General features: G+C 41.1%; 1 protein-coding gene across 1 annotated transcript in view; it reads right to left on the reverse strand.

Annotated features, from left to right (window-relative positions):
• LOC139935946 (uncharacterized) overlaps positions 1-14,447 on the reverse strand; it is a 119,012-nt gene that overhangs the window by 44,418 nt on the left and 60,147 nt on the right. The window contains exons 4-5 of the mRNA XM_071930595.1: positions 11,777-11,936; positions 4,897-4,930 (exon numbers count right to left, since the gene is read on the reverse strand). Of these exons, the coding sequence (XP_071786696.1) occupies positions 4,897-4,930; positions 11,777-11,936 (194 nt within the window). The remainder of the gene's footprint in view (positions 1-4,896; positions 4,931-11,776; positions 11,937-14,447) is intronic.

Consider the following 14,447-nt stretch of genomic DNA (forward strand, 5'->3'; position numbering starts at 1 on the left):
TGTAACCGTTTTTTATAAAATGCATATGGTTGGAAAGATGTTTTAAAAGTAGAACACAATGATCCACACAAGTTTGCCTCGAAATTGCATGGTTTTCCTTTTACTGTGCGAACTAACACGGTCGGCCATTTATGGGAGTCACAATTGACTCCCATAAATGGCCGACCGTGTTAGTCGACGAGGTAAAAGGAAAACCGTGCAATTTCGAGGCATGTTTATGTGGATCATTGTATTCTAGTTTTAAAACATCTTTCTACCCACATGCATTTTATAAAAAAAAACGATTACGACGCTTTTCAAAGACCAACTCGACCGATCCAAGGCAACGTGTTCCTTTAAGATACGACTATGGAGACGGAAATGTTTCAATGCCCATGGGTACGATATAATGTTTCCAAGACTTGTCAGAAGTAGCGATCGGTTGCTGTGTGACAAGCAACAGAGATGAGTGAAAAATGACCAAACCGTGCTCGGTGGTTCCTGCATGGTTGGGGTGAATATTATTGCACTGTATGAAATGATCAACGTGGTAGACCATGTAATAACCCTAGTTTACATAAAGAACGACATTCTACATTCCAGGGAATTACTGGCAGGCAAGATGCAGTACACTGGTTATTATGTCATAATAAGAAAATTAACCACAGCCAAGGTAGTGAGAGGTGTTGTCTTTACAAATGTTGATGAAAATCGGACGGTGTTTATCTTCATAAAATATAAGTTTTGATGTGTTCTTACTTTGGGTTGTGTACAAACCGTGCCTGCATAAAGTCCAGGCTCTGTGACTCGTTATTGGTAATTGTGTTGGTGTATCTCAACATATGCATAAAATAACAAACCTGTGAAAATTTGAGCTCATCGAAGTTGCGAGATATTAATGAAAGAAAAAACACTCTTGTCACACGTAGTAGTGTGCTTTTAGATGGTTGATTTCGAGACCTCAAATTCTAAATCTGAGGTCTCGAAATCAAATTCGTGGAAAATAACTTCTTTCTCGAAAACTACATTACTTCATCTATCAACCTCTCCCCATTACTCGTTACCAAGAAAGGTTTTATGCTAATTGCTAATAAATATTTTGAGTAATTGCCAATAGTGTCCACTGCCATTGATGATGTGGTGTCACAGGTTACATAAGTATAATAAACGAACTACTGTACAACACTTGAGCGCGAACTTGATGTCAAATGCATTAAAAAGTCAAAGCCGTTGACTTGAGGGCACATACAACCACAAGCGGTATAAGGGTTTAAATATTATTCATTCCATGGACCTAAACGTTTTTAAAGGTGTGTTTTAGTCGAAGAGAAGGACCACGCTGACTGGTTTAGACTCGACTAACTATAATAACCAGCTTGAGTAACAACCGAGGTACCTCCATGGTTTCGCTAAGTGGTACAGTTCATCATCGATACATATACAACTAGTTGTGTAATATGCACCGTACAAATGTGGCAAAGTTTGCGTATTTCTGTCAACATAAAGTCAAGTATGGACCCAATAAGTCTATTGGAAGACTGTGCTCCAGACAGTTCGTCAAGTGCAGTCGCATTGTGTTTATTTGTACAATGTCCCTATCATTCAACATGACTCGAAGTCATGAAAGGTATTTGCCAACATTGGAAGAAAGGGTAACAAACTTATTCAGCAGAGAGCAGGTAGGTTAGACCTCCCCTTTCAACTCAGCCATGTAAAAAGGAGCCATGTGACTGAACTGTGAGGCAGTTGGGAATCCCAAAGTATTGCAAATCGGGCATGTCTCCACACAGACATGTTGCATGCTCAGCTGACCCTTCTTGGTCATCCTGCACCGTCAAAATGCATATTTAATTTTTACTACACAAATCCAAAATGGCCGCTTTTCCCGGAGCTTCGAGAAAATATTGAATTACCGACCCTCTCGATATCGCGAACATCCGGCGAAAACATATTGCGGGCACATCTCCAGAGTGACCTAGTGCAAATTTGAACTCCGTCACTGCTATCTTGGTTGTAATCGAGGATTTTGACCAAAATGCTGGCGTATTTGGTACACAGCTCAAAATCTTTTTAATTTTCTAACCAACTTGGGATGTGAAGAAAGAAGTTACATCTCAAAACACGTGTAGCTGTTATGTTAATTCTGGCTTAGGTTTCAGTATGAGAGAGCTCACTGGTTATAAAGTTCATACTAAGAACCCACCACTGAAATTATACCCGTCCTAAATAGCATTTGAAGGTCATTTGGACCACCTTTGTTCAGCCGATTACATGAGGCAATCGAAATTAGCAACTATAAAATCTCTGACAGAACGTAAATCGTTTTCGTGGTCTTTACTTTGGATGACCCCCCTTATGTTATGACATTTTGTAAGCAAGTTGATACTTACTGGTGTGTTTATTGCTCTACCGTTGCATCCAGGGCTCAATCTCATGGAGCTGCTTAAGAAGAAACTTGAGCTTAACAATTTCCTGCTTAGCGGAAATGAGCAGGTTACCAGTCACAAACTGTACGAGTGACATGGTATTTTGGCTGGTAATCTTAATCTAGTAAGCATTATTACTGTACTTAGCTACTGTTTGCGCTTAGGCAGCTCTTTATGAAATTGGGCCCAGGGCCCCAAAACAGTTGCTAAGCACAACCAAATTGTGCTTACCAAATTTGTAACATCCTGCTCGTTTCTAAATTATGAGGCAAAGTTTTCGTTTGAAGCAGCTCTATGAAATTGGGACAACCAAAACCCGGAATAACCAAAACAAAACAGAAGAAATAAAAGCTCTATGAAAATGGGGCCATCGCGGTGTAAATGAACTTACTTTCAACCTCCCCAAAAAACAATGTGGTGTCTCTTTAAAATTATTATCATCTTCATGACATTATGATCTGTCAAACAATAACAGAGAACAAACAACATGTGCACAAAGATTTGACCCGTGCGAGCGAAGTGAGCCATCCATCATGTATAGTTTATTTTATGTGTAAAGTATGTTTCTAAAACAATACTCGCGAAGTGATAGAATGATAGCGCAAACCGCCCCATGTGTCACGTTCGCCACGTTAGCCCAAACTGGCCCCCAGCGGTCTTCACTGGTTTCAAAACGCCCTTGCCGTGGGGTGAACGTAGGTGAGAGATCGTATACCCGAACGTATTCAGAGCAGCGGGGGTTTGGTTTAATTCGTCCCGTGTGGTCTAACACGCCTCAATTAAATATAATTACTTAATGTATAGAGGAAATATATTTTGTTTGTTTTAATAAAAATTGGTTTAGTGCTGAATGTTGGGGGAAAGCAGAACAAAAAAATGTTGTATGCCTATGCTCAGACCATGCTTAGACCACGTGCAAATGCAATAAATGTGTGAACAGTCACAATCAATTCATGGGAGCATTTTTTGCTACTTCCATTTTGAGTAACTCTGTGCAGATCTTCAATTTCATTTATGAGATTTGATAAGTGTGAAAATTCCTGAACAATGGCTTGCGGTGGGTCTGGGGTATCCCTCTTTTTTTCTAGACCCGAATCCTCCAAGATGTTACAATTCAGGAGTTCGGCAGACCACGGAGGTAGGTAGGGGAGACTCTGTGAATCATCAGAGATACAACATGGTTCTGGACACAATGTGGACTATTTCTTGAACCCTTTGGTAGTTGCTATACTTCTGTCACGATAATTTGAAGAAGAAGAAGATTTCTGAGAAAATCCTGAAGTCAGGAAAACAATCCTGAGGAATCTGATATATATTTGTTTTGTAGTGTAATTGTTTGCGTGCCGGTTTGCTCGTACACGTAGTGTTTCTTTTAAAGACACTATATAGACACTATTGGTAATTGTCAAAGACCAGTCTTCTCACTTGGTGTATCTCAACATACGCATAAAATAACAAACCTGTGAAAATTTGAACTCAATTGGTCCACTGCCTTTAAGATCAATGATAATTTGCAGAAGAAGAAGATTTCTGAGAAAATTCTGAAGTCAGGAAAACAATCCTGAGGAATCCCACGTCTGATATGTATTTGTTTTGTAGTGTAATTGTTTGCGTGCCGGTTTGCTCGTACACTTAGTGTTTCTTTTAAAGGCACTAGACACTATTGGTAATTGTCAAAGACCAGTCTTCTCACTTGGTGTATCTCAACCAACATACGCATGAAATAACAAACCTGTGGAAATTTGAGCTCAATTGGTCCACTGCCTTTAAGATCAATGAAGAGGTCAGAGGGTGGCAACATTAGATATATTTGCTCTCCTAATTGGTTCCACCATGGTTCGACAAAGAAATAATACACCTTGAAGTTGTGTGCTTTCAGATGCTTGATTTCGATACCTCAAAATATAATCATGTGGTGGAAATCAAATTCGTTGAAAATTATTTCTTTCTCGAAAACTACGTTACTACAGCAGAGGGAGCCGTTTCTCACAATGTTTTATACTATCAACCTAGCCCCATTACTCGTAACCAGTAAAGGTTTTATGCTTATAATTATTTTGAGTAATTGCAAATAATGTCCACTGCCTTTAAGATCAACGAAGAGGCCAGAGGGTGGCAACATTAGATGTATTTGCTCCATGGTTCCACCATGGTTCCACCGAGGAGGAAGTAAAATGTTTCACATGACTCGTTTTTAGCTTTTTTTAGACTTGCAACTGATAAAAGGTTCATAAATAAACTCCTCTCGAACATGCTCGAACATCGAACTATAGAGGAGGTTCGTTCCGCTATCGTCTTCGTACGTGGAGACGATAGCGAGCGGAACTAACATTATAGTTCTAGCATTGTGGTCCTCACTCAATGTTCTAGTAAAACCAAGCTACGCACGTATATAACTTTTGACTGAGAAGCTTCAGCTGACTCACAACATGATAATTTAAAAATTATATGATAGTAACCATTAAATAGACCATAAACAAAATTGACTTACCTCAGATCCGACAGAACATCCAACAGTTTCAGCCCTGGATCAGGGAAAGAAGTGGAAGATTCGTGCATTATTAAATATCCAGGTATTCAAATGAGAGACACCATTAAAAACGGAGTGTTCCTGTTTTAGTTATTTGAACATATTTTTGACGCAACAAACGGTTCTGTATCTGTTCTTTTTGCTGTGGTTCACAGTCCATCATTAGTTTGGCACGGTATCATGCAGGACAATGTCCACAAATAGGGTTAAAATTCCACGATGTGATCAAACCACATTCAAATCATCAGATGATGTGAGATTCTGAAAAAGCAGCGACAACAACCAGCAAGTTTCAGAGAAAAAAAACTCAAACAGCGCGACACAATGACCCAGTTGTTGAAGTTCTGATTAAAGAGTGTATCCATCAGAGGGGTTTCACATCATGGGGTGGAATGGAGCCCCAGCATTAATGTTCGGGCTTTGTATGCCACACCACTGCCTGCTCTCTCCCCGGGTGTGGATTCCTGTTTTCCCCCCTCGGCTATGGGAGGTCAACGACGGGGCCGGCTGGTCATTAAGGAGTAGGGAACCCCGGTTGTTGCCCTGTCACTAAAGCAGCCCGTGATCCATCCATTCACTGTACACCACAAGTGGTTTCTTCACGTGGGGGTCTTGCCAGCCAAGCTGACTGTTCTCTTTAGACTTATACCTAGCTGCCATGGTTACTTGGGGTTCGCATAGGCACAGCTGACTAGGGTCAGAACTTGGTCAGACAGAAAGTCCTTGAGAAATGTTTTTGTTGTGGAGGATGGGACTCAACTCTGGTATGTGCCCTATGGGCTAACTGGTCCCCAATGCGGGGTGACAAGCACTCAGTAAATTACGTCCACCATTCAGCGAGAAACACCCCCACAGTTTATCGCATTTTAATGGTTTTCTTGTACTTGACAAACGGTTGGTCCTTGCTAAAAAAGATTCTACCATTCTTTATCTGATATTGTTTCAATATTTCAAGAGAAAGAAAAACATATTAATATTCTATTTATATGTGCTGAATCTGATAACAAAAGTGCTATGACTTATGAGATTGTTTCAATGTGCAAGATTGCACGTAAAGGTTTGGCTATTTATATTGCAACATAACATTCCTTTGCGGATGTTATTCTCTGCCCCTTATTTTCTTTAAGGTTTGAAAGCGAAATTTCAGTAGTTCAATGGTTGGCACTTGTACGTTTCTTGCAAGTGGCAAAACAACAACTCACATGTTTTGATATTTTAGCTTAAGAGCTCTATGAAATGGGCCTAAACCTAGGTGTGTAAACCACTGTCAGAAATCAATCACCCATGCTCTATGTTTAATCTATACAGAGTTTGAACCAGAGTTCAAACCAGTCCGTGGTTCATTTTGTTTCATGATCATTAATTTGTTTATCTTTTTGAAAAAATAGAATTAGCGTGACAGAAATTGTATAATGGTTCGCCCCAAAAAATCCTTCTGAAAATGTCTGCGGTGTTGACCGGTACTGGTGAGTGGGAAATGTTATCACGTTTCCCCCTTAATGTTTCACTTCACCCATGGGGGTTATAGTTATTGGTTGAATGTTTCTTGGTCGACGAATGTTGTTCTTAAAAAGCACTCTCTGAATGTTTGCGTTGTTTATTTATACTTCTCGTCCACACAAGGAGTTTCCAGTGCGCCCTTGAATCCAGACAGGCACTACTCATGGCGAAGGACACAAATCAAAGGAAACACAGTATCAGGTTTACCTTCAGAACTTTAGGCATTCCCAAACTAGGGTTCTTAAAGAGAGAGGATGGATCATCATGTCGCAGTTGGAACGTAACCAAGCGAAACAATTGTGTCTTGGGGCGTGTTTATTACACGAATACCTGGCTTATTTCAAACCCTCCAGAAAAAACCGTCTTTCTGTATTTGTTAAAGGCGCTGGACACTATATATTGGTAAATACTCAACATAATGTTCAGCATATACACTTACTTGGTACGAGCAGTGGACAGTAATAGCATAGAGCAAGGAAGGTTAGATAAAACATTGTGAGAAACGGCTTCCTCTGAAGTAACGTAGTTTTTCAGAAAGAGATAAATTCTCGTTACAACAATATTAAATGACTTCACGCCTGAAGCCCTTTTTATTAGGAATCTGAAAGCGTGTGCAATGAGGTTTTTTAGTTTTCTTAATGCAACTTCAATATTCAATTCAGCCCATGTTTTTACAAATTTGTTAGTTTACGCACTATGTTGGGGTACACAAATCATGGAGTATCTGTGGTCCTTTCTCTAAGCACAAATACAAGGTGCTCAGTGCCTTTATGAGCACGGAACTCGAGTCCGTGTCTTTCTGATCAGCAATATTGTGGGTTAGAGCCTATAGTCGTCGCGATTGTGATTGTCGTGGCACACTGGGGTGGCAATGAAAAACTGCCCCGAGTCGACATGTCAATTAAAATTCAGAAAATATTTCGCACATTCTGCTGAAATGTTGAAGGTTCGTACCTGAGACGAAATCGACAAATAAGTTCTCATATAAAAAAAGTGATCTGATTTTGGAAAGGGTCTTCATTCAATCGTTTTGAAGTCACGAATTAATTTCGAATAATTGCTTGTCCTTTACCGAAATGTCTGTCAGTGAAATGCAATCATGATATTTTATTTCACCTTTGGGTCCATTATAAACCCACCCTATATAATGGCTATTTGAACTTCTTAAGTACAGCCAGAGAAAGAGCTAGAAAGAGAGAGCCGGCCGTGAAGCCTCAATGCGAGGACCGTTTTGACAGGCTACTTGGGCCCAAGACGGAGAGGGTCTCCTCCGGGAGGTGCACTCTGCTCCACCGTCTGACCCCTGTGTACGTGCCGGTATGCCCACCTTGCCTCAGTTGCTCCTCGTTAGCCTCTTTCCCTCTCTGCCAAGTTCCGTCTCCTTTGCCAACCACATGTAACATAACGCCATCTCCTCCACCTCAGAAATTTAACAGTGTTTGTAATTGAATTTCATTAAAACAAATACTTTCAAAACTGAAACAGTATAACAGCCTGCGGTGTAACATGCAATTCATATTGTCTTTTCCGAAAGCCTGTGGTACATTGTTGTCATGTTTGTGTGTAACTTATTATGCCTAGGCCTACATGTATAGTCCCTTTTCGAAACCACGGCTTCGTTTTGAGATTCGGCTTCAGTCTACGTCCTATACGCAGAGCACGCGCAATTGCCCAATCATCCGCGGGGCCAAGCTAGCATGAGCCGAATCTGGACTCGACGAAGCCATGGTTTCGAAAAGGGCCATGGATTTTGAAAAAAACATTAGACGGGACTGGTGCGTCAGAGAAGTCGCGAGTGATCGACGCTTTTATACTCTAAACGTCTTCAGCGATTGTTTCCCGCCAAGTACCAAACCTCAAAGCCTTCCAACTTGCATCAAAATGTACAATAGAGGTTTTCAAAACACATCGGCTCTACCGGAAATAACATCTGCTGTAAACAAGTGATCGAACATCTTCCGACGAATAGACACAAAACACCACAAAACACCCTTAACTTTAGAAAACATCAGATCCCAGCGTGACCATCTCCAAGACACAAAAATCGAAACGAACACCGTAGAGCAAAACAAAGAAACAGGATGGACGGACTGGGGTAAACCCTCAAGACACCGCCCGGGAGGAAGGCCCCTCACAGCATGAACGAACGAAAGACACAATACACAGACATTGGTGGAACAACAACCAAAAGGGGAGGTGGAATAGGATAGTACATGGATAGGATAATGCAGTGAGCGGCGAGAAGACAGAAGACACAAATAAATTTCAGAAGACTTGTTGAAGAAGGAGAAGACGAACCACTGCAAGCAAGTGAGACACCACAACATCTCTAAAGCCACACAGAAAGGACCAAGATAAACACAAACGAGGAAAGATCGAAAAACAAAATGTCATTTTCAGATACTTCCACGTAAGACCTGAAGTAGACAATCACATACTTGCACAAAACACCAGAGGAAATATAAACAGTTTTTGTTTTGACCTTTTCCGAAGAAAAGGGCCAATTACTTCACTGGCTGGTCGGGTGTTAACGGAAGGGTGAACGGCACCATTCCAATGATTTCTAACATGACATCGTCTTGTCGAATGGTGGCGCTATTAAGAAACTTGAGTAAAGCAACACAAAAACGGTTCAACAACAGTTCAGCACGGATCCCCTCATACGAACAAGTGCGGTTCAAACAAACCCAAGATATCTACCAACGTCACGTCCGATGAACTATATCATACACACCCGTTGATCACCACTTTTAATACACTGTGATGGATGCTATTTGTATTGTCAAGACTAGTATTCTCACTTGGTGTATCCCCAACATGTGCAATAAAACATCTGTACAAATTTGGGCTCAATTGGTCATCGAAGCTGCCAGAAAACAATCATATAAAATACACCCTTGTTGCATTACTTTGTTTTCTTTCAGATGCATAATAAAAGGCTTCAGCTGAAGTACTTTACAATTTGAGTGAGAAATTACCTCTTACTTAAAAACTGCGTAACTCATTAGGAGCCGTTTCTCACAAAGTTTAATTCTGTCAACATCTCTCGCCCATTGCTCGTTACCAAGTCGGTTAACTGCTAAAAATTAGTTTGAGTACTTACCATTAGTGTCCAGTGCCTTTAAACGAAATAATATTACGGAAATTACCTCTGCCTGGTCGTATTTGCCCCGCCGGTTCTCTGAAGAACCACTCAATGCAAAATCGTGTGAATTATGAAAGGGGGTTGCGTGATATGAATATACTTGCGACCTTGTCTAGGCACGACCCCAGAGCCAATTGGACACCAACTTGTTTGGCGATTTTTTTTCTCCCATAAAAATGAAAAATGAAATGAACAGTTCATGGTTAAAAGAAACTCACGGTCGGGATCGTACGAGCTGTTTGACCTTTTGGGGTAACTCCAACCCTGTCGCAAGGTCGGACTGGTTTTGTATGAAAAACTGGACTACAATAATATATAGGCAGTATAGGGAGTGATCGTTCACTCGGGTATCATGGCGGAAAGATTTGATAAAATGAAAGGGCTCTGACACGCACTGTACACAAAACTCAAGATAGAGGTCTCTAACAGGTTTAAGGATTCTTTTCTCCCCAGTGCAATTCAGCTTTTTAACAGCAGATGGTCGAGATAATTTGGTTCACTCTCATTGTTGTACTTTTTACAAGCTCTCCACATATTTTTATCTTTATATTTGTATATATCTGTAAATTGTAAATTGTAATTTTATTCTTGTTGTCTATTTTTGCTATGCCTTTCTTGTATGTATTGTATAGTCTCCTTTACACAGGGAAGACAAATTTCATGTTTTTTATCATGACAATAAAATATTTTAATCTTTAATCTTTAATCTTAGAGTGTCACGAAGTTGTTCTCACTAGCAGAGTATAGCTCGACTATCAGATGATAACAGAATTGAATTTGTACTTTCATTTCCTTTGTGCCAACATTTGATTAAACACAGATCGAATGAACAATATTCGTAGAACCACGAATAGTCAGCGAAAGCTCACTCCTTGCTCTATGTTGCCCCCCAATAAAACCTGGCTTAAACACGACAGTCGGTGGCGCTCCTGTCTTTTAGAATGCAACAGCTTGCCACAATATTTTGTGGGGTTTACAGATGCGTCGTAGGAAAAAGGGGTGGGGCAACAGCACATCAAAACGGGGGTACCTGGAGTAAATATCTCCACCACTCTGTAAATATCTTATAATATGGAGATACACTGGGCCTTGGTATAAGTCAGGTGATCCATATCACACAAAATTTAGAACGAATCATCTACAGCTCAAGAGTCCCTATCAAGTCGGGGATTAGCGACTTTGAGCCCCCCGCAGGGTTATTTTTTAAAAACTACTATTTTGTATGCAGCTTATATTACGTGTTCTACAGTGACGTATTTGGATATATTTAATGGCATTTTAACAACTTTAAAATCCATAGTTCAATGCAGAGAATCGCATAATTTTGTATGCGAGTCACCCAGGGTCGTTTCTTTGACGAGAATATTGCCTTAAAACTATCCGACTGTAAACCCATAAATAAAATAAATTTGTGTTGCTTTGCTAACAACATGTTGACAACAATAAAGTTGGTGGCCTTGGTTACTGTACAATGCGTATAAGTTTTGAAGGGCGTAGCTTTCTGACACCTAGCGTGATACTCTTTGTGCACGGACCCTGTGAAAATACCATCTATGAAGATTGTGAAGACATCTAGCGCCTGTAGTCTTCCACTCACTTACCTCCCGACAAAAGTCCCTCATAAAAACTGAGTTTCCCAACAGTAACAAGTTCGTGTGAACCTAGGGGTATTTTATTCTCTCTCAGTGTTCACGATTTGTGTATGTTATGTGAATGCATGCATGCGTTAACATCTATGAGTTTGGGAACTCGCCAATAGTAGTACGAGTGTTGTGGAATTTGATAGGACTCTGAGGGTGGGGTGGGGTTAGTTGAAGGACGATGGGTGAGGTGTTAGTGTGAATGCCTATGGTCGTCAAGCGTGTTCACACGGCACGCACGATGTGAAGTACCGAAACCGGTGATTTGAAACATACAGTCTTTCATGAGAGATTGGCTGTTGCCAACTTGGCATTTATACCCCCTTCTAATAACAACCTAACAAACAAACAAGCAAAACCCTAGGCATGTATGATTCATTTTTGAAAGGGCAAGGGCACCAATGCATTTTCTCCTTGGTTAAGGTCACCATACGAGGACAATGAGCATTTCAAGGGCATGAAGGCAATGACCAGGAGGTATGTGAGGTCATCGACTGCGTTGCCTCCGTGAAGCATCGGGCCTGGTATAGGATTGTGATGTATGTTGTGGACTTACCAACGAGTTCGTTTCGTATTCTTATCCGGTCATGCAGCGGCTCTGTGGCCTCGAGGACGCAGTTGATAAACGCCACCAACGTCGTCTTATAGGGAATTGCAGTCGATTGCTTCAACTCACCCAGTATAAGACTGAACCGAAATCTTTCCTTCTTGAGTTTCTGCAAAGAAACGCAAACAAATATACGATATGAAAGTCAACTATTATCAGTAATCAAAACAATTACATTGTATTCATCTTCATTCGGCAAAGACTTGCGTCCGTGTCCGCCTCCTCAAATTGTAATGGGGGCGCACTCCGTGAGCCGCCGCTATCACATGGTCTCTTTCAATCGATGCTCTTCTCAGCTATCCTACACTTTAACCACTCCACTTTGTCACATTGTCTATCAGCATTCGTTTGAGAATTTGTATTGCGTTGTACGAACTTCTACTAGTGTCTAAATCGAAGGCAACGTTCGTTTGACTCGGAAGTTGCTTGGACTTCTCACTCTGAATCAAAATCGGCAAAGCATCCTATTGGAAAGATACACAAACTTTTCTTTGAGAAAGGTGGGGGGGAACCCCTAGGGATAACCCACGCAGTCACCAGGTGGGGACTGAAAACCCCAATCCACATGCAAGGTTTCGTCCGGGTATCGAACCGGGGACCACAGAGGTGAAGGGCAGGGACATGTCAGAAACCACTGAGCCCTTGAACCTGACTTCGTCAAAGTACTTCTTTAAAATTTGAATTTAGACTCTGGCATAAGTTCAAGTTTTTTTGACGAGAAAACACACTTCAAATCCCTCTCCTTTTCGATCAAGTGAGGTCAAAGTTTAAACCCCTGATTTTCGTCAGCGATATTGCTGTCGACACGAGGGTGTTTCTGGAGGAAGGCAGCCCCGACTATAAATCGCTGCACGTAGTATGGATGTGTACATAGATTATAAAGCTTTATACACTTGGCTCGTCTCCCACGATGCTACAACTTTGACAAGGGGGCTTACATGTTGGGTTCCCCGTGATCCATCGTGTCCCAAATTCAAAAAGCTGTCCAGTCGAGAAAAACTGTGCTTAGCAATTCTGCTAAGCGCGCTATAGCAGAGGACCAGTCTCAAACGTATGTGACATGGTCATTTGGCTGGTGACCTGTTCCTGATGAGCGAATGCGTACTAGCAACTCAGGTCATTACTCGTTTACTGAACCCATGCTTAGTATATCTCCTGGGAAGTTGTGCCACTGCCGCATCGCGCTATTTAGTAATATAGCTATAGTCGAGCTGTCAAAGTGATAACTCAATAAAAATAACATTCACATAAGGGTTGTACGTTTACTCTAGCCTATTAGACATTTCATGAGGCAAGCAATAATTGAGCAAGAACAACTCTTAAAGCTCATTCCTATCCCCCTCCCCTCAGACAGTTCTATGAGTGACGTCAGACCTGAATGTTATCACTTCACATTCTGACATGAAACATCTCGCATCATGGCAATACGTAAAAGCTTTTCCTCACAGTGAAGCCGTACATGACACCCTTTATTGTCACCAAAATCTCTAACCCAGTTCTGTTCGTGTCGATCTTGAAGTTCAAGTAAACACCACGACTGTGATTTTTGGTTTTGAATACACGGTGTGGGTTTTCCATTGTTGGCTGGGAGACTGGGTTTAGCATGGAGCAATGGGTTTAGGGACCTAGGCTCGCCCTGGCACGCGTCCATGGACTAGGTGGCACATTTCGAGGCCGCTGATCTATTTGGGCGAAATGAGAGCAGACCCCGGCATTCCTTTCCCATTACAAAAAGTAAATAGCAATTTTAAAGGGTCGTTTTTTAACTAGAACTTGGTATGTTTTTCATGTTGAGTTTTATCATGGTCATGTGCCCTTTTGTAGCAATGAAGGAGACACCAATGTCACAAATGGACCAGACTGTAGTCTTTGATTGACTGTGTTGATTGACTCGTGGATAAGACAGGTCAACAACAGTCAGTTTTGCGTTTTTAATTTAATAACCATCGATACACATGGAGAAAGAATGACATGTTGAAAAAGATGACTAGCGCCCTCACGTGAAAATAATATAGAACCCATCCTTTGCGGGTACATGACCACTGACATTTATATCCTTACACGTTCAGAAGAACATGTACTTTAGTATATAATAGTTGTCAAGATGCTTTATTGTACAAGTCTGTAAATGTTTTTCCGGAGTGTTCTTTGTATTACTAATGAATACAAAAGATATAAGAGACGTAGTTCCATGCTGTCAAACCATGGTCAAACTATATACACAAAAGCACATACCCTTGTATGACTATCACTCCAAGAACTCCTTGGTCAGATTTTACGCAGATTCCGGGTCAGAAGGGGGGGGGGGGGGCCTCACTTAAACTCAATTCTGGGTCAGACTCAACTGGGAACGTGCAACTCTCGGAACTCAGTTCCGGGTCAGAATTGCCCTGAAGTTTTTGGAGTATATCTCACTTTGGTAAACTCCCGAACACTGTCATAATTATTTATAACTTCATTAACTTCAACTGTTTCAGTCCTAGCTAAACTGAGATGTACATGTATATGAACAAGTCAGATCTAAGTGATGTTTGAAGCGTGTTCTTCGTTTTCTTCTCCTGAAGACGAGCAGAGTCTGTTCGAAACGTCGAGACTAAACCGGCTCTTTTCAGAGCGAACA

The sequence above is a fragment of the Asterias amurensis genome, chromosome 4 (assembly GCF_032118995.1).
Source record: "Asterias amurensis chromosome 4, ASM3211899v1".
Taxonomy (NCBI): domain Eukaryota; kingdom Metazoa; phylum Echinodermata; class Asteroidea; order Forcipulatida; family Asteriidae; genus Asterias; species Asterias amurensis.